This window comes from Pyrus communis, chromosome 17, assembly GCF_041283825.1.
Source record: "Pyrus communis isolate YQ-2024b chromosome 17, ASM4128382v1, whole genome shotgun sequence".
Classification (NCBI taxonomy): Eukaryota; Viridiplantae; Streptophyta; class Magnoliopsida; order Rosales; family Rosaceae; genus Pyrus; species Pyrus communis.
Window position 1 is genome coordinate 8,564,100 of NC_142581.1, and position 18,158 is coordinate 8,582,257.

The 18,158-nt window shown below is 37.6% G+C and overlaps 2 protein-coding genes, 1 long non-coding RNA gene and 1 pseudogene across 4 annotated transcripts in view; 1 reads left to right on the forward strand and 3 right to left on the reverse strand.

Annotated features, from left to right (window-relative positions):
- Nucleotides 1–5,948, reverse strand: part of LOC148689369 (uncharacterized) — an 82,564-nt gene extending 76,616 nt beyond the window's left edge. Inside the window, exon 1 of the long non-coding RNA XR_015958458.1 lies at nucleotides 5,227–5,948. This is a non-coding gene — a long non-coding RNA (uncharacterized LOC148689369). The remainder of the gene's footprint in view (nucleotides 1–5,226) is intronic.
- Nucleotides 1,784–3,840, forward strand: LOC137707552 (uncharacterized). Its single transcript, XM_068446444.2, has 4 exons — nucleotides 1,784–1,979; nucleotides 2,065–2,164; nucleotides 2,870–3,253; nucleotides 3,527–3,840. The coding sequence occupies exons 1-4, from the start codon at nucleotides 1,879–1,881 to the stop codon at nucleotides 3,653–3,655; spliced, it is 714 nt and encodes a 237-aa protein (XP_068302545.2). The 5' UTR covers nucleotides 1,784–1,878; the 3' UTR covers nucleotides 3,656–3,840.
- Nucleotides 5,949–6,407: 459 nt separating the features above from the next.
- On the reverse strand, nucleotides 6,408–10,650 carry LOC148689374 (uncharacterized). Its single transcript, XM_088688455.1, has 4 exons — nucleotides 10,554–10,650; nucleotides 8,235–8,315; nucleotides 7,699–8,135; nucleotides 6,408–7,107 (listed from the first exon to the last, which is right to left on the reverse strand). The coding sequence occupies exons 1-4, from the start codon at nucleotides 10,648–10,650 to the stop codon at nucleotides 6,499–6,501; spliced, it is 1,224 nt and encodes a 407-aa protein (XP_088544581.1). The 3' UTR covers nucleotides 6,408–6,498.
- Nucleotides 10,651–11,852: 1,202 nt separating this feature from the next.
- Nucleotides 11,853–18,158, reverse strand: part of LOC148689375 (uncharacterized) — a 40,006-nt pseudogene continuing 33,700 nt past the window's right edge. The window contains exons 3-6 of the transcript XR_015958126.1: nucleotides 17,450–17,599; nucleotides 17,189–17,368; nucleotides 13,053–13,558; nucleotides 11,853–12,461 (exon numbers count right to left, since the gene is read on the reverse strand). The product of XR_015958126.1 is annotated as an uncharacterized LOC148689375 (transcript). The remainder of the gene's footprint in view (nucleotides 12,462–13,052; nucleotides 13,559–17,188; nucleotides 17,369–17,449; nucleotides 17,600–18,158) is intronic.

An 18,158-nucleotide genomic window follows, 5' to 3' on the forward strand; every position in this document is an offset into this window, starting at 1 on the left:
AGAAATGCTATTCCATGATCTCCTACTTATTCTTGCAATTTTTCAAGTGGATTGATTATTATATTCTTGCCACTTTTATTTTCTTTGTGTGGAAAATTGGAGGGGTGTTGGTATAATGTGGATATGGCTAGGGTTTAAGAACCAATATTGCTGTTAATTTTTCAGGACAAGAAAGTGAAAAGAAAATGCTTTGAGTCAATATTCAAGTATCAAAAGTTACGACATTGAACAAACATGTTCCAGAATTTAATTGTAGCCCAAACCATGAAAAAAGGGTGGATGAATTGACTCATTTTACACTAGTTTCGATAGATTAATCCAAGGAAAGTCATGTAAAATTACTTTTGATTTTCTTATTCACTGGTGTTAAATTTGTTGAAGTGGAAAAAGTTCAACAAGATCAATGGTCAAGAGATTCTAGCAAATTAGGGTTACATATATGAAATTTTAGCAAAAAGTTCATCCAAATTTTGAAACCACCTGGAATTCAGACTAGCTAAGCTGCTTCCAATTTCAACAAAACCTCATCTGTCTTAATTTTTAAGAGATGTATGTCAAAACATCGGCCATTATATTAAATTTGAATATTTCCTATTCTAACTTATTTTCATTTTATCAATAAATAATATGTGACGTTTGTATGTTGCTTTGAAAAAGTGTACAATTCTTTCGCTTTTTGGGGGAAAAAAAGTATAATTTAATTACTCCTTGAAATTGTATGAAAAAATAAAAATATGTATGTATGATCGTAAAATACGTATTAAATAGCACTGTACTTTCATATCTCATCACCGCACCACAGCGAAGTACTCTTTGTTGGCTCCAATGGACGGAGGAAGCTAGGTTGGCCAAAATATATTTATCAGTTCAAACGTGGTGTGCCATTAATTTTTTGGAATAAGAAAAGATGGAAAAAATTTCTCAAGCCAATATTCAAGTATCAAGCATATATCACGAGGTGTGCCATTAATTCTACACTTGATTTGTCAGAGAATTTGGCCTGTTCTACTCATTTGCCACCTGAAGCAAGATTTGAATCGTACTGTACCTTCTAAAATTGAAAAGTAGTCTTCTTTTCATCTACTCTATCTACAATCTAATTAAGTTGGGTTCTATGACTTTCAAGGATTAGTGACAAATTTTTAAAATGTTAGAGCGAGATTTTACCTTGACGTCATAAACCTTATCCCAGAAAGAAGAAAAAACAAATGCCATTGATTTAGTTAGTTAGTATTACGGTCTGTCGGTATTCCTCTTAACTCGAAAGTGAGAGGTCTTAGATTCGAATCTCGTGGATGGCGAATTCGATACCAAATTAGGCTACTCTGTCACATCCTGGCCCGGGGCGGATCACTTCCCGGGTCCGCTCCACCACCATAGCTCGATATTGTCCGCTTTGGGCCCCAACCACGCCCTCACGGTTTTGTTTCTGGGAACTCAGACAAGAACTTCCTGATGGGCTACCCATCCTGAGAATGCTCTAGCCCCCTTCTCGCTTAACTTCGAAGTTCCTACAGAACCCAAAACCAATGAGCTCCCAAAAAGCCTCGTGCTAGGTAGGGATGAGAATATACATATAAGGATCACTCCCCTGGGCGATGTGGGATGTCACATGCTCGTTGTGTGGTTTAACCGAATTCACCCTTCCTTTAGTGTAAAAATATCGATTTACTCAAAAAAAAAAAAAAATGCCACTGATTTTTTTTAGGTAGGATTTTATTATTTAAACTCCACACACACACACACACACACAAAAAAATCCCCAAAAATTAAAACAGAGAAAAAAGAAAGAAAAAAAAAAAAGCGGCACTCGATCTCCTCCTATATTGCTAATGCGCGCTCCTCCGGATATTGGTTAGGGGAAACAGCAGAAAGAAAATGAAGGTCGGTTCGAAGGTAGTGTTTCTGCTGAGAGACTCAGAGGGCTTCGGCGAAACCATCTCAGCTGCTTTCCGCCGAAATCCAAGCAATTCTACTGTGTAAGATCTCTTCCTATCAACCCTTTTAAGTTTGAGATCAAATTCATATTATATCGATTGATGTCGATGCGCCAATTTGTTGCAGAGAAGAAAGTTTCGAGATTTCATTGGAGCGCTATGGAATCCAAAATTGTAAAGCTTCTGGAATCCTTCACAACTTCCTCGATCCCCAGGGCCAATATGAGGTTCCCCTTCTCTCTCTTCCTCTCTCTCTCATGGAATTGTTTAGGACCCAGTAACGGGTTTGTATTCGTATAGATTCTGTCTCGTATAGATTAGATTCTATGTGGGATTTGGGTGTTGAGAAATGGTTCGTGTATTTTCTAATGGAATGTGTTCTAGTTTTTATGGTGAAAGTGAAATTTGTGACAATTTGGGGTTTAGATTGTGTGTGATTGAAATTGAAAATGATGCTGGTTTTTCAAAACCATGTGGGGTATAAAATCGACTCGGTGTTATGGAATTGTGAGTGATCTGTGAGGTCTAAAGGGACTTGATTGCAGGCGTTTTTCAAAGAATGCTTGTAGGTTTGGTTTCTATGACCATAGCGGTTGAAACCCATTAAATTACTTTGTAATAGTTTTGTTCCTTTGTGGTTCAGAACTCATGCTGTGACGATAACAGTGGAAGGTTCCACATTATTTTTTTATGCAGTTTTCTGTTTTTCATAAAGTTTATCGATCTACCACTGCCCTGAAATGCTTTAGTTGTTAGGATGTGAGCCAACAGCTCTGATATTGTGTTGAAGTTTGTCGGTTTATTACTATTTCCAACAGCTTGAGTTACTAGGACAGAGTGAATAACTATTGTATTTATCTTGTAACATATCTTGAAGATAACAGATTAGGGGAACCTTATAAAAAATTTCTCTTCAATTTTGTATTTTTCAGGTGTCTGTGCTGCTTATGGAATACTATGAACCGCCAATACTAGCCTGCGCTATTAATGAAGTTCTAGCGCAATTAGCAGGGCGGAATTCATCCTCAGTTCCTACAGTCGTTGCCCCATTTTTCCTAGAGTCATCCAAGCTAAAGGGGGAAAGTAAATCTGCAACAAAATTTGAAAGCAAATGTTCACTTTATGGTATAGGGATTGGTTCAGAAACAGCCATAAGCAAGGCTATGGCAACCAAAACCCAGAAGCCACCGCCATCCTTGCAGATTCATCATGAACCTTTGGCTTGCTTTCTTCAGTTGGTCTGTGTTTTGAAGTTGCCAACATATGTTCTTATCGGGCAAAGAGGTCAACGCATTTCTGATAAAGAAGAGTTTCAGGTATACAGGTTTTTTTCTTTTTTTTAATTACTTTATCTAATGTAACTGTCAACATTCAGTTTACCTAGAATTGTCGTGACATATGACTGAATTCAAGTTGGGTTTGGAGGCCATGATATGATAGTAATTTTTATTTCTATGATTTGCTTGAGAAATGAATGGGAAAAAAATTAGTGTTTGCTCAGTTTCTTTCTCTTCCTTTTAGTTCTCTATGAATCTTTCTGTTTCCCGAGTGTATGTATATCGTCTAACTATAGATGGTTTCTTTTTCAGATACTTTATGAGATTGGAGAACTTTTAGCAAGCACTTTGAACCTTTCCTTTTCAAGAGACAAGATCACATGGAATCCAACAAGAAAATCAAAAGACGATGGGGAGCCATGGCGTGCATTATATGGTTAGACCTCTACTGTCTGTGACATTAGAGGTTGAGACAAGATCTATCATCGGGTGCATCAGGTTGAAAAAAGTTTCAGTTCATACTGTGATTGGTAGATCTATGTTCAACATCATAGTGCTTAAACTTTCATTTATGGATTATATATTAAGGATGATGGGATAATCTGAATGATTAGTTCATGTGCTTATCCTGTTGGGTGCCTATTCGAACCTATATGTTGAGCAAAAATTGTACATAATATGTAAACAAATAATTCACTCGACACAATTTCACCCTTGTCCATTTTTTTGAAGAGGGTTTTATTAATTTGAGTTCGACCCATTCTAGGCTACGCGCCTATTAATTACAACGCTTCTTTTGGGAAAGGAATACCCTTTGATTCCAATATGAATAAATCGTAACTCGGGGATTTGGGTGTTTATTTGATTTTGTGACTGCACCTAGATAGAGCCCTAGGTTGCCTACGTACCCTCATTGAGGGATCGAGTCACTTGTAGTTCCTTATGTATTTGTTCGGTTTGATGCCTTATACAGTTTCAGCTCATGCAAGCAAGGAGCATTTGATGCCTTGTGTAGTTTTAGCTCGTGCGGGCGAGGACTTTGAGTCATTCGAGCGTTTGATGCCTTGTGCAATTTTAGCTCGTGCGGGCGAGAACTTTAAGCCATTGGAGTGTCAAGTAAAATTAATGGTTATATTTGTGATGAACCCACTAATAATTTGGTATTTGACTTTGTCTTGGTGCAGTGCATCTCAGACTTCATGAATAATTTTAATTTTGATGGAGGCCATATTCATGAAGGCCACATGACTGGCATGGAGGTGTGCTTTTATTTTTCCACTGTAGCTTCTTTCTTTGCACAATGCACTCAAAGAGTCAAAATTGGAGTAGTACTTGAGGGAAAAGAAAACGTTGGCATCTGTTCCCTTTCTCTTTTCGCCGTTGCTTTTATCCATGTGATGCTTCCTTCCATCCTTTTTCTTTCTTGGACAAAAGACGTAGAGGTAGTAATTCAGAGGTTTTTGTCTTGTTTCTTCGTAGGCCAATAGCCTCATTATTTTAAGTATACTTTTGCTGGGACTTTCCTAATTGTAGGAAGACATCATTTTCCTTTTTGGTTTCACCACCGAAGCTTGCTGCAACACCCACGTGATGAACAATACGTTTTCTTCTTTTCCCTCTCTATTTTCCATTTTCTACTGTAGCTTTCTTTGTTCTTTTGTTGTCCCAATTTTAATGGGATCTTTACAAAAGACATACAACAACCCAGCAGATATGGTCCTTGAAATCATAGTGGAGATTGCTTTGTTCATCTTCATTACTTTTCACTTCCCATATTTGCACGGGAAGAAAATAAATGAACGACGGTGGGTAAGGGGTCGCCCTCCTCTCATTTGCTGCAGCCATCGGAGTCGGTGGTTTCTTTCCCCTCTTTGAAGACTTGAATTTTCCAAGTCTCGAATAGTACTGCATGGCTGTCGGGTATGGCTGCAGGAACTTCACAGAGAGCTTTTGAGCTTCTGCAATCTGTTTTACAGTGCAATTTTAGAGCCACTTCCGCAGCATCCTTGGACCTGGGGACTTTTTCTTTCCTCAAATTCTCGGCTTTCTTGCCTTCGGATGTCTTTCGCATTTTCTGAAGGCTTTGGGTTATTCTCGCCACTGTCGATGGGATGGGAATGGCTCGCAATGATTGGTGTTGCATTTTTTTGCCTTCTTTAACTTCTTCACATTGACCACCGCTGCCATCTTCTTACGTCGTATTTGTTGATGGTCTGGACCCGCGCGCCCAACTACATCGCTTGGTTCACCGTCCGCGGATTGCGGATTGCGGATTGCACTGCCCTTGGGCTTCTTCCGGAGGACTGCCGGAGACAACGGTTGAAGAGCGGCGGTGTTGCAGTTTGGTTGCTGCAGTGCAGTGATCACTGTAGACTTGGTTGGAACTTTACGGGGTGGTTTAGACCACCCACAAGAAATTCATGGAGTTGACGGTAGTGGCGGGGAGCCGATCACTTAGATTGATTGGAACTTCACGGGGTGGTTTAGACCACCCTGAAGAAATTCATGGGACTAACGGCAGCGGCGGGGATGGGAGAGGTTGAAGAAACAAATTGTGTTTTTTTGTTTTCCTGCAAAGCCGAGAGAAACCAAAGAAAGAAAGATTTAGAAGGATAGATTTTACACCTTTAAATGCTTTGTAGCTTCTCCTGCTCTTTGTTCTTGCGTGTAGCACATGATATGTTGTCCCTTTTTTTCCTCTGTTTCTCTTTTGCTTTTGTTCTCTTGCTTTGCCTCTCCTACTGTGCCCTTCTCTATCGTCTTTTTTTGTCGATTCCTCCCCCTGCTTTTGCAGTCAATCTCCCCTTTTATAGACAGGGTGACAGGAAGAGTGGGGTGAGAAAGTCGGTTGTTTTTCATCAACTCCCATTTGCACGTTGGAGGAAATGGACAACTCCTCACACGTTCCAGCAACATGGTTCTTTAATTTTTCTGATTTAGTTCATTTTTTATTTGTTTTAAAAAAAATGAAAGGTGTAGATTTTCTTGGTTAATCTTCACCGTAGATTTTAATTGCCAACATCATCTCCACTTTCCTTGAATTGAGGAACCATTTTTTTTAACCCCAACACTCTAATGTAATAACTACAATCAAATCATTCATCATACAATAAAAACGAACCAGGCAATACACTAAAACAAGACATCATTTAGTAGTGGTGTTCCTCTTTACTTATAAGTGAGAGGTCCCACATAAACCACCAATTTATTCCTTAATATATAATTCATCGAATCAGTTACACCCCTAATTTTAGGATCTCACATAAACAGATACAATAAGAACTTTACAACCAACGTTCCACATTCCTATTAAATATTCCTTTTCCGTAAGTAGAAACGGTAATTTTAACTAGGAGGGGGAATTGCATCCAAGCAAATAAAGTGACTGGAACACTTGAAAGAAGTATGGTCGGAATCACAATCCAGGACTCTCGACGAACTATAATTAGAAGGCCAGCAGAAAACGCAATCATCATGGTTGCGATAGCAAAAAAAAGAGTGGCAAGACCAATTATCATCGTTGTGGGTAAGGACTTCAGGAAATCATCTTCTGCGTAACGTGACGTGAGAATTTCGAGAAACGTCAACGTTGCAGTCGTGGAAGAAAATAGTGATATAGCATCTGAAATCATAAATAACATTAACAATTTTTCATCGATGAATGTGGGAAAGCCAGTATCTCCATTTCCTCCGGGAATTATGATTACTGCAGCAAACATGATGGTAATAATAAGAGCACCTACAACAGTGTAAGAAGTTGCCGTCTCTTTCATCCATTTTTCTCCTTCCTTTAGCAATTCACTGTGATTCTTTGTAAATAGTTCCCTTGGTGTCAAAAGTTTATCTTTGTTCCTATACTCACGACACTTAGGAGGTAAAATAGTCGCTACTTCCTGCATTGCATTGAACAAGTACTGACATATGAGAGCATACTATATAATTTTCTATAATCTTTATTATATTAGGATTAACTACCTACATTTTACATTCCAAGATTTGTAACTTGTGTTAGGTTGTGTTAATTTAAACATTTGTACTGACATATGAGAACACCTACAATTGGCCACGAATCACGTTGTTCAATTTTAACATTCTACGCATTAAGGCTTTAAGATTGTGTTAATTTTACAACTTGTGTTAGGTTGAACATCTGCTTACAATAAATCGAAAAAGCAAGTAACTCTCTTTCAAAATGCAGCTAGCACCTTGAATGCAAGAAACTTTTCAGGAAAACAAACTAAGATTGACATCTGGTACGTGGACAAGGGAACTTATAGTTTAGTTGGTTAAGATCATTTTCCCGAAGTGTCGAGTCCAATTATTCCCTCCCTCCCCCAGTACCTAATAGTTGATGATGGATTTGGATGATTATTACAAAAAGGAAAAACAAATTCAGAACCTCCCAAACACTTAATTTGATTCTTTCAGTTTATATTTCATATAGGCAATGTAATCAAGAATTATGTCGAGTGAGAAATCCTAACCTTGTACCATTGTAGTTCACGCTGCATTTGCAATGCTGCACCTGGAATACGATTAAGTTGTGATTGTGCAGATGGGGACAACAACCCAGCCATATGTAGCTTGTTATTAAAATCTCTATCGGCAAGATTTGTCACCCAGTCTTTCGCAGAGATCCCATATATAAGGTTATAAATCTTTTCTTGACGACATTGGATGGCAACGTGAAATATGCCCCTTACCTTCTCATTTGTTGCCCACAGAAGTTCAGGATTTGCTTTACACATATGAGTAACAAATTCCACGTTCCCCCTCCTAACAGCTAGGAAGATTGCCGAACGCACATAGGGAGAACTCATTTGTTGCATATCCCAATCTTTATTTATCTCTTCGCACATGAGCTTTAAAAATGCAAGTGAGTGGACATGGAGAATCTTCATTTCATATATACGTTTGATTCCTGAGATGACATTTAAAACCCAAATGTTGAGGACATAAACTGTTTTGGATAATTGATTTGAATTCAAATCTACAACAAATAAAATTGTTACTAGCATACCAAGTATCTCAACGATTTTCGAAACAAGCCCTTCCTCTTGTTTTTTTGAATAAGAAACAAGCTGTTCCACTAAACCTCCCACTGCAATGGAAAAAATGTTGGTGAAACTTATGGAGCATGTTGTTAGATGTACGACCGACCAAACGGAACTTGTATAATGGAAATCCAATGTTTGTACTTTGTAGACCAAGAAGGGTTTCATAACCCTAGAGGTGCCACTTTGACCAATAGTTGACTTTTCAACCAACATACCTCAAGTCCTATTCTAGGATCCCATTAATGGCTCGTTTACATAACCGTAATCAAAATAAAAGGAATCAGATTGAGAAGAAACTAAATTGATGAGGAGTTGGAATGAGAAAAAGTCAGAATCAGATTCCTGTTAATGCTATTTACTTAAATTGGGTGGAATCGGACTAAAGTTGAAACTGAGTTCATATAAGTTGTTTACTAATTCACCTCAATCGGAATAGAAATTAATATAATTACTAAAACGCCCATTTCCATAATAAATTATTTTATGGTCTAATTTTTATCCATTATTTTATATACTAATTAAATTGTTCGTATATAATTAAACTTTAATTAGTTTTATTCATTTTTTTCCTATACATTTCAAATAAATTATTATTACTCTTTTTGTTATTAGTAAATAAGTTATTTTATAATCTGAAAATAATTATTTTCAGATACTTTATGAGATTGGAGAACTTTTAGCAAGCACTTTGAACCTTTCCTTTTCAAGAGACAAGATCACATGGAATCCAACAAGAAAATCAAAAGACGATGGGGAGCCATGGCGTGCATTATATGGTTAGACCTCTACTGTCTGTGACATTAGAGGTTGAGACAAGATCTATCATCGGGTGCATCAGGTTGAAAAAAGTTTCAGTTCATACTATGATTGGTAGATCTATGTTCAACATCATAGTGCTTAAACTTTCATTTATGGATTATATATTAAGGATGATGGGATAATTTGAATGATTAGTTCATGTGCTTATCCTGTTGGGTGCCTATTCGAACCTATATGTTGAGCAAAAATTGTACACAATATGTAAACAAATAATTCACTCGACACAATTTCACCCTTGTCCATTTTTTTGAAGAGGGTTTTATTAATTTGAGTTCGACCCATTCTAGGCTACACGCCTATTAATTACAACCCTTCTTTTGGGAAAGGAATACCCTTTGATTCCAATATGAATAAATCGTAACTTGGGGATTTGGGTGTTTATTTGATTTTGTGACTGCACCTAGATAGAGCCCTAGGTTGCCTACGTACCCTCATTGAGGGATCAAGTCACTTGTAGTTCCTTATGTATTTGTTCGGTTTGATGCCTTATACAGTTTCAGCTCATGCAAGCAAGGAGCATTTGATGCCTTGTGTAGTTTTAGCTCGTGCGGGCGAGGACTTTGAGCCATTGGAGCGTTTGATGCCTTGTGCAATTTTAGCTCGTGCGGGCGAGGACTTTAAGCTATTGAAGCGTCAAGTAAAATTAATGGGTATATTTGTGATGAACCCACTAATACTTTGGTATTTGAGTTCGTCTTGGTGCCGTGCATCTGAGACTTCATGAATAATTTTAATTTTGATGGAGGCCATATGCATAAAGGCCACATGAGTGGCATGGAGGTGTGCTTTTATTTTTCCACTGTAGCTTCTTTCTTGGCACAATGCACTCTGAGTCAAAATTGGCATCTGTTCCCTTTCTCTTTTCGCCGTTGCTTTTATCCATGTGATGCTTCCTTCCATCCCTTTTATTTCTTGGACAAAAGACGTAGAGGTAGTAATTCAGAGGTTTTTGTTTTGTTTCTTCGTAGGCCAATAGCCTCATTATTTTAAGTATGCTTTTGCTGGGACTTTCCTAATTGTAGGAAGACATCATTTTCTGTTTCGGTTTCACCACCGAAGCTTGCTGCAACACCCACGTGATGAACAATACGTTTTCTTCTTTTCCCTCGCTATTTTCCATTTTCTACTGTAGCTTTCTTTGTTCTTTTGTGGTCCCAATTTTAATGGGATCCTTACAAAAGACATACAACAACCCAGCAGATATGGTCCTTGAAATCATAGTGGAGATTGCTTTGTTCATCTTCATTACTTTTCACTTCCCATATTTGCACGGGAAGAAAATAAATGAACGACGGTGGGTAAGGGGTCGCCCTCCTCTCATTTGCTGCAGCCATCAGAGTCGGTGGTTTCTTTCCCCTCTTTGAAGACTTGAATTTTCCAAGTCTCGAATAGTACTGCATGGCTGTCGGGTATGGCTGCAGGAACTTCACAGAGAGCTTTTGAGCTTCTGCAATCTGTTTTACAGTGCAACATTAGAGCCACTTCCGCAGCATCCTTGGACCTGGGGACTTTTTCTTTCCTCAAATTCTCGGCTTTCTTGCCTTCGGATGTCTTTCGCATTTTCTGAAGGCTTTGGGTTATTCTCGCCACTGTCGATGGGATGGGAATGGCTCGCAATGATTGGTGTTGCATTTTTTTGCCTTCTTTAACTTCTTCACATTGACCACCGCTGCCATCTTCTTAAGTCGTATTTGTTGATGGTCTGGACCCGCGCGCCCAACTAAATCGCTTGGTTCACCGTCCTCGGATTGCGGATTGCGGATTGCACTGCCCTTGGGCTTCTTTCGGAGGACTGCCGGAGACAACGGTTGAAGAGCGGCGGTGTTGCAGTTTGGTTGCTGCAGTGCAGTGATCACTTAGACTTGGTTGGAACTTTACGGGGTGGTTTAGACCACCCACAAGAAATTCATGGAGTTGACGGTAGTGGCGGGGAGCGGATCACTTAGATTGATTGGAACTTCACGGGGTGGTTTAGACCACCCTGAAGAAATTCATGGGACTAACGGCAGCGGCGGGGATGGGAGAGGTTGAAGAAACAAATTGTGTTTTTTGTTTTCCTGCAAAGCCGAGAGAAACCAAAGAAAGAAAGATTTAGAAGGATAGATTTTACACCTTTAAATGCTTTGTAGCTTCTCCTGCTCTTTGTTCTTGCGTGTAGCACATGATATGTTGTCCCTTTTTTTACTCTGTTTCTCTTTTGCTTTTGTTCTCTTGCTTTGCCTCTCCTACTGTGCCCTTCTCTATCGTCTTTTTTTGTCGATTCCTCCCCCTGCTTTTGCAGTCAATCTCCCCTTTTATACACAGGAAGAGTGGGGTGAGAAAGTCGGTTGTTTTTCATCAACTCCCTTTTGCACGTTGGAGGAAATGGACAACTCCTCACACGTTCCAGCAACATGGTTCTTTAATTTTTCTGATTTAATTCATTTTTTATTTGTTTTAAAAAAAATGAATGGTGTAGATTTTCTTGGTTAATCTTCACCGTGGATTTTAATTGCCAACATCATCTCCACTTTCCTTGATTTGAGGAACCATTTTTTTTACCCCAACACTCTAATGTAATAACTACAATCAAATCATTCATCATACAATAAAAACGAACTAGGCAATACACTAAAACAAGACATCATTTAGTAGTGGTGTTCATCTTTACTTATAAGTGAAAGGTCCTACATAAACCACCAATTTATTCCTTAATATATAATTCATCGAATCAGTTACACCCCTAATTTTAGGATCTCACATAAACAGATACAATAAGAACTTTACAACCAACGTTCCACATTCCTATTAAATATTCCTTTTCCGTAAGTAGAAACGGTAATTTTAACTAGGAGGGGGAATTGCATCCAAGCAAATAAAGTGACTGGAATACTTGAAAGAAGTATGGTCGGAATCACAATCCAGGACTCTTGACGAACTATAATTAGAAGGCCAGCAGAAAACGCAATCATCATGGTTGCGATAGCAAAAAAAAGAGTGGCAAGACCAATTATCATCGTTGTGGGTAAGGACTTCAGGAAATCATCTTCTTCGTAACGTGACGTGAGAATTCCGAGAAACGTCAACGTTGCAGTCGTGGAAGAAAATAGTGATATAGCATCTGAAATCATAAATAACATTAACAATTTTTCATCGATGAATGTGGGAAAGCCAGTATCTCCATTTCCTCCGGGAATTGTGATTACTGCAGCAAACATGATGGTAATAATAAGAGCACCTACAACAGTGTAAGAAGTTGCCGTCTCTTTCATCCATTTTTCTCCTTCCTTTAGCAATTCACTGTGATTCTTTGTAAATAGTTCCCTTGGTGTCAAAAGTTTATCTTTGTTCCTATACTCACGACACTTAGGAGGTAAAATAGTCGCTACTTCCTACATTGCATTAAACAAGTACTGACATATGAGAGCATAATATATAATTTTCTATAATCTTTATTATATTAGGATTAACTACCTACATTTTACATTCCAAGATTTGTAACTTGTGTTAGGTTGTGTTAATTTAAACATTTGTACTGACATATGAGAACACCTACAATTGGTCACGAATCACGTTGTTCAATTTTAACATTCTACGCATTAAGGCTTTAAGATTGTGTTAATTTTACAACTTGTGTTAGGTTGAACATCTGCTTACAATAAATCGAAAAAGCAAGTAACTCTCTTTCAAAATGCAGCTAGCACCTTGAATGCAAGAAACTTTTCAGGAAAACAAACTAAGATTGACATCTGGTACGTGGACAAGGGGACTTATAGTTTAGTTGGTTAAGAGCATTTTCTCGAAGTGTCGAGTCCAATTCTTTCCTCCCTCCCCCAGTACCTAATAGTTGATGATGGATTTGGATGATTATTACAAAAAGGGAAAACAAATTCAGAACCTCCCAAACACTTAATTTGATTCTTTCAGTTTATATTTCATATAGGCAATGTAATCAAGAATTATGTCGAGTGAGAAATCCTAACCTTGTACCATTGTAGTTCACGCTGCATTTGCAATGCTGCACCTGGAATACGATTAAGTTGTGCTTGTGCAGATGGGGACAACAACCCAGCCATATGTAGCTTGTTATTAAAATCTCTGTCGGCAAGATTTGTCACCCAGTCTTACGCAGAGATCCCATATATAAGGTTATAAATCTTTTCTTGACGACATTCGATGGCAACGTGAAATATGCCCCTTACCTTCTCATTTGTTGCCCACAGAAGTTCAGGATTTGCTTTACACATATGAGTAACAAATTCCACGTTCCCCCTCCTAACAACTAGGAAGATTGCCGAACGCACATAGGGAGAACTCATTTGTTGCATATCCCAATCTTTATTTATCTCTTCGCACATGAGCTTTAAAAATGCAAGTGAGTGGACATGGAGAATCTTCATTTCATATATACGTTTGATTCCTGAGATGATATTTAAAACCCAAATGTTGAGGACGTAAACTGCTTTGGATAATTGATTTGAATTCAAATCTACAACAAATAAAATTGTTACTAGCATACCAAGTATCTCAACGATTTTGGAAACAAGCCCTTCCTCTTGTTTTTTTTGAATAAGAAACAAGCTGTTCCACTAAACCTCCCACTGCAATGGAAAAAATGTTGGTGAAACTTATGGAGCATGTTGTTAGATGTACGACCGACCTAACGGAACTTGTATAATGGAAATCCAATGTTTGTACTTTGTAGACCAAGAAGGGTTTCATAACCCTAGAGGTGCCCCTTTGACCAATAGTTGACTTTTCAACCAACATGCCTGAAGTCCTATTCTAGGATCCCATTAATGGCTCGTTTACGTAACCGTAATCAAAATAAAAGGAATCAGATTGAGAAGAAACTGAATTGATGGGGAGTTGGAATGAGAAAAAGTCAGAATTAGATTCCTGTTGAGGCTATTTACTTAAATTGGGTGGAATCAGACTAAAGTTGAAACTGAGTTCATATAAGTTGTTTACGAATTCACCTCAATCTGAATAGAAATTAATATAATTACTAAAATGCATTTCAAATAAATTATTATTACTCTTTTTTTATTAGTAAATAAGTTATTTTATAGTCTAATTAATAGAAAACATTAATTAATTTCTTATTAAGAGAAAAATAAAAAACAAAAAAAAAACCTTGTCAAACTTATCCATTACCGTAGCACTCTCCATCACTCTCTATTCCCCACCGCCACACTCTCTATTCTTCCAACGTAACACTCTATCTCCAATGCATCTCGGGCAACTCCTGATAAAGAACTGAGCCACCACCACACCATAACTCTTTCACTCACTTCCAGTGTTCTGATTACAAAATTCTCTAGAGACAAACAAAGAGAGATGGTTGCGAGTGGTTGCAGTGGGCATGAGATGTGGCCCTGGACGGGGGAGGGTGCGGTGGTGAAGGGATGAAAAATTTGCAGAGCTGAGCAATGTCTCTCTGGTGAGATGACGGGCCATGTTGGAATACTAAAAACCAACTGATGACACAATTGGTAAAACAAGTCCATTCCGATTACCCACTTCTTTCGGAATCCAAATCCCTCCCTCATATAGGGAGTCCAAATCCTCCAAAAACAAGAATTGGATTCCAGAATTTAGATGGGACCCACATAAATTTTAATTCCTCCATGTTTGTTCAACAAAGAAGTGTTTCGTAATTAGAAATTAATTTTGTATTTTATTTATGATTATGGGTACGTAAACATGTTATAAATATAAGAGTCGTTAGACCTCACACATTCAAGTCTACATTTCTTGATAGTACATTGTCTGGGCCACGGGAACCATGTGAACTGAGAAGTGAGACATGTATACTTTGGCTTGATTACTTTTTGACGGAACATGGCTTTTGTGCCTTTACAGAAGCTACCAAACATGACCCTTGCGTTTAGTATATTTAAATATTATGTAAATTTTGCATAAAAATATCGTGCCTGTTGTGTAAAATAAAATTTTAAAAAATTATGGAAAAAAAGTTATTAATCCTCTCTCTCCTCTCTCCCCCTCGAAGAAATCCCTCCTGCATCCTAGCTCCCTCTTCTCTTTCATGCAACAACGCTGTCGTCCACCGGTCACCAATGATCGTCAAATTATACCTCCAGAATCCTTTTCCCGCCCTCTCTCTGTTATGAACTGAGGATTGTGATTATCTTAATCACAAATTAAGAGTCAAGTTAGTTGTAATTGAGGGTCTTACTTGTTATTAGGGAAATTAATTAGAAATGCCAGCTGGCAGTAGTCACACTTCATGTATAAGAGCACTTGCTCTTTGGCTTGTAAGGAGATCAGAATTTACAAACAGAAATACAAAACCAAAAAACAATTCAAGAGCTCTGCTCTCTCTCTCTCTCTTCCTTCCCTCTCGATCCCTCTCTATCCTCTGTGACTTGCAGGTTGATTAAGGGGTTAGAGATTTGGATCATATCACTTTCCAAACCCCAGGCTAGTTTCTACAAATTCGTAACTAAATTTCCTCAATTTCAGATCTAAGAAATGTAAGGATTTTGATCGGCTTTTGTTTGTTTTGTAGGTATGGGATAGGCGGGACGGCGAAGAACGGAGTTGGAGTGGCGTCGACGTGTGTGATGAGGCCGGAGCTGGCGGTGAAGTCGAGCCGGTGGTTATAGCGCGTTTTGTGTATTTTTGCATTTTCAATCTCGATTTTACACTGCTTCAATTTGAATTAGGATTTTTTGTTGCTGTTTTGTTATTTTAATCTGTCACTGGTTGTATAGATTGCAATACAACATCAATTGGATTGTTGAAGAGTCAAGTTTTCTTGGTGTAATTATTGTTCTACCTAGATGCTAAGAGTGTGAACATTGATTTGATGCTTGTGTGTGTGTGTGTGTGTGTGTACATACATATATATATATATATATATATATATATTTATATGCAGGTGGAGCGGAGGTGAAAGCAAACAAAGATGTTCCACAGAGACGTAAGTTGTTTATCTATTTTCAATATATTGTTCTTAGCTTATCACGTTTTCTTTCAAATATGTCCTGTAAAAGCTTTATTTTTCAATTCATAAAAAGTTGCGGGACTTAAAAGTTATAGGCAAGAAGGGAATGTGGTAAAGTGAGCTTCATTGCATGAAAAATTGGGGTCCAACGCCTGTGAGTAATGCATAGAGTTTTTTTTGGTAGTAATGCATTTTTTTTGTTTTGGCCCTTGAACATCACTGGAATATGTGGTAGTTGATATCATATCTCTTCGAAGGGATTTGGCCTTACTTTTGCTAAAGGTGTTGATATCATATCTTTTCAACTGTTTCTTAATTTAAGTTTTTATTTTTTCAATGGGTTAAACTCCGCCTCTGTAAGTTTATCTTACATTTGCCGGTCCCAAGCTCGGATAAAGGAGGAGGAAGAGGGCGTCAGGTAGTTAACAACCGGCACTCCTATCTTATGTCGAATCCTTGGGATGCGATCATACCAACTCACATGCATCGGATCTCATAAGAATTCCGATATTAAGCGAGTCTAGACGAGAATAGTACTAGGATGATGACCTCCTGGGAAGTCATCGTGTTGCATAACCTCACAGCTGACCCCACCTAATATGAAAAGGTTTTGTTGTGTTGTTATTTTTTTAATGGGTTAAACAGCTAACGATGAGAATTGAATTTTTAAATAGAGTACTTATTTATAGGAAGCAGGGTCTTAGAGAAAATTGTAGTAAATTCAAATTCATTATTGTTATTTTCCTTTTTTCACAGGTTCCTGAAGCTTATTATCGGCCTCTCTTCTCAGGTATTGATATAACCTGGTAAAGTCGCAGGTGCGATCAATATTTTCGAAAGATGATTGTGGCATGGGGAATCCAAATCATGCAATCATCTTCTCTAGTCAGTAAGTGCTATAAAGTCAAAAAGGGTAATCATGATTGTATTTTATGCTATTCATTTTATGGGTCTATAAAAACATGTCAAACGCATTTTATACTCGTTTTGTATCCGTAAAATGAAAAATTATTTTGCAACATTACCAAACATGCACTTATCCTCCCACTAATCTCCACAAATGAAGAAAACTCTCCTAATAATCTCTCCAAATTTAGCAAGGTAGGGAGAGATTAGTCATAGTAATTAAGTATTGAACTTATCATCTATGTGAGTTATACTTGAGATCGTACCATTTATACAACGTTTTTAACTTGTTAATGATGGGAGATGAAGGGGATAGCAAACCTGAGCGAATTAAACACCTTCCGTTATTAGCTTGGGGATTTTCTTCATTTTGAACAGTTACATAGATATGATTGATGCGAGGAGGAGGTTGTATGTATAGACCTATCAAGACAAGAAAATATGTCATATAAAAGTGAAAGAAAATAATTAATAGAAAGAGAAGGGAGTCTGTGGTACACTAACAGTTGTAAACCCATTGTTGCCAGAAACTGAGCTTCGCTCCGCTCGGGAATGAAGAAGCGTCCCTAGCTAAATATTCTAAAGGGGTCAACTGTAGGCGGTCCCGAGTAACGGCCAATTTTGGGCAACGATGAATTAAATCCCATGAGATATCTGTTGATTTTTAATGTTACAAATTTTCCAGAAATAATTAGTTTGCTATAGTAATTTGTAGCTATGGGAAAAAAGAGTCAACTGTAGCTAGAATAAGCTATTTATTTTTCAAGTTTCGAATTGATAACCATTTCTTTTTTAGTTTTTGTAATCACGTTTTTAATTTGAAAACCAAAAACTTGTTTGATAACTACATTTAGTTTTCAAGTTTCAAAAAAAAAAAAAATTGAAGGCAATTTTTTTTATAGTTTTCAAACTTTTAATTTCAGTTTTCATTTTTATTTTTTTTTTTGAAAATTGAAAGTAGTTTACCAAATAATTAAAATGATTATCAAACGAACCCTCAACAGCATGTTATTACTCATATTTAAAAACTTTTACCAAATTCTTTGGATGTAAAACAATTGGAGATTATTGTAGCGCCATGAGTGTTAACTACATTGTAATGTTTAGAAATTGAAAGAAAATCAAGAAGAAAGCTGAAGAGAAGAAAGATCAACACAGAGAATTTTACAGAGAGATAGATTTAGAGAGAGAAATATGCTTTTGTATTGATTAA

Excerpts from the sequence above, each read along its gene's own strand:
- LOC148689374 (XM_088688455.1), bottom strand. The coding sequence starts at position 10,650 with ATGCGAAAGACATCCGAAGGCAAGAAAGCCGAGAATTTGAGGAAAGAA. Across the intron at positions 8,136-8,234 it reads GAAAATCGTTGAGATACTTG|GAATCAAACGTATATATGAA; the intron begins GTATGCTAGTAA and ends ATGTCATCTCAG. Across the intron at positions 7,108-7,698 it reads GTGAACTACAATGGTACAAG|GAAGTAGCGACTATTTTACC; the intron begins GTTAGGATTTCT and ends AATGCAATGCAG.
- LOC137707552 (XM_068446444.2), top strand. The coding sequence starts at position 1,879 with ATGAAGGTCGGTTCGAAGGTAGTGTTTCTGCTGAGAGACTCAGAGGGC. Across the intron at positions 1,980-2,064 it reads AATCCAAGCAATTCTACTGT|AGAAGAAAGTTTCGAGATTT; the intron begins GTAAGATCTCTT and ends AATTTGTTGCAG. Across the intron at positions 3,254-3,526 it reads CTGATAAAGAAGAGTTTCAG|ATACTTTATGAGATTGGAGA; the intron begins GTATACAGGTTT and ends TTTCTTTTTCAG.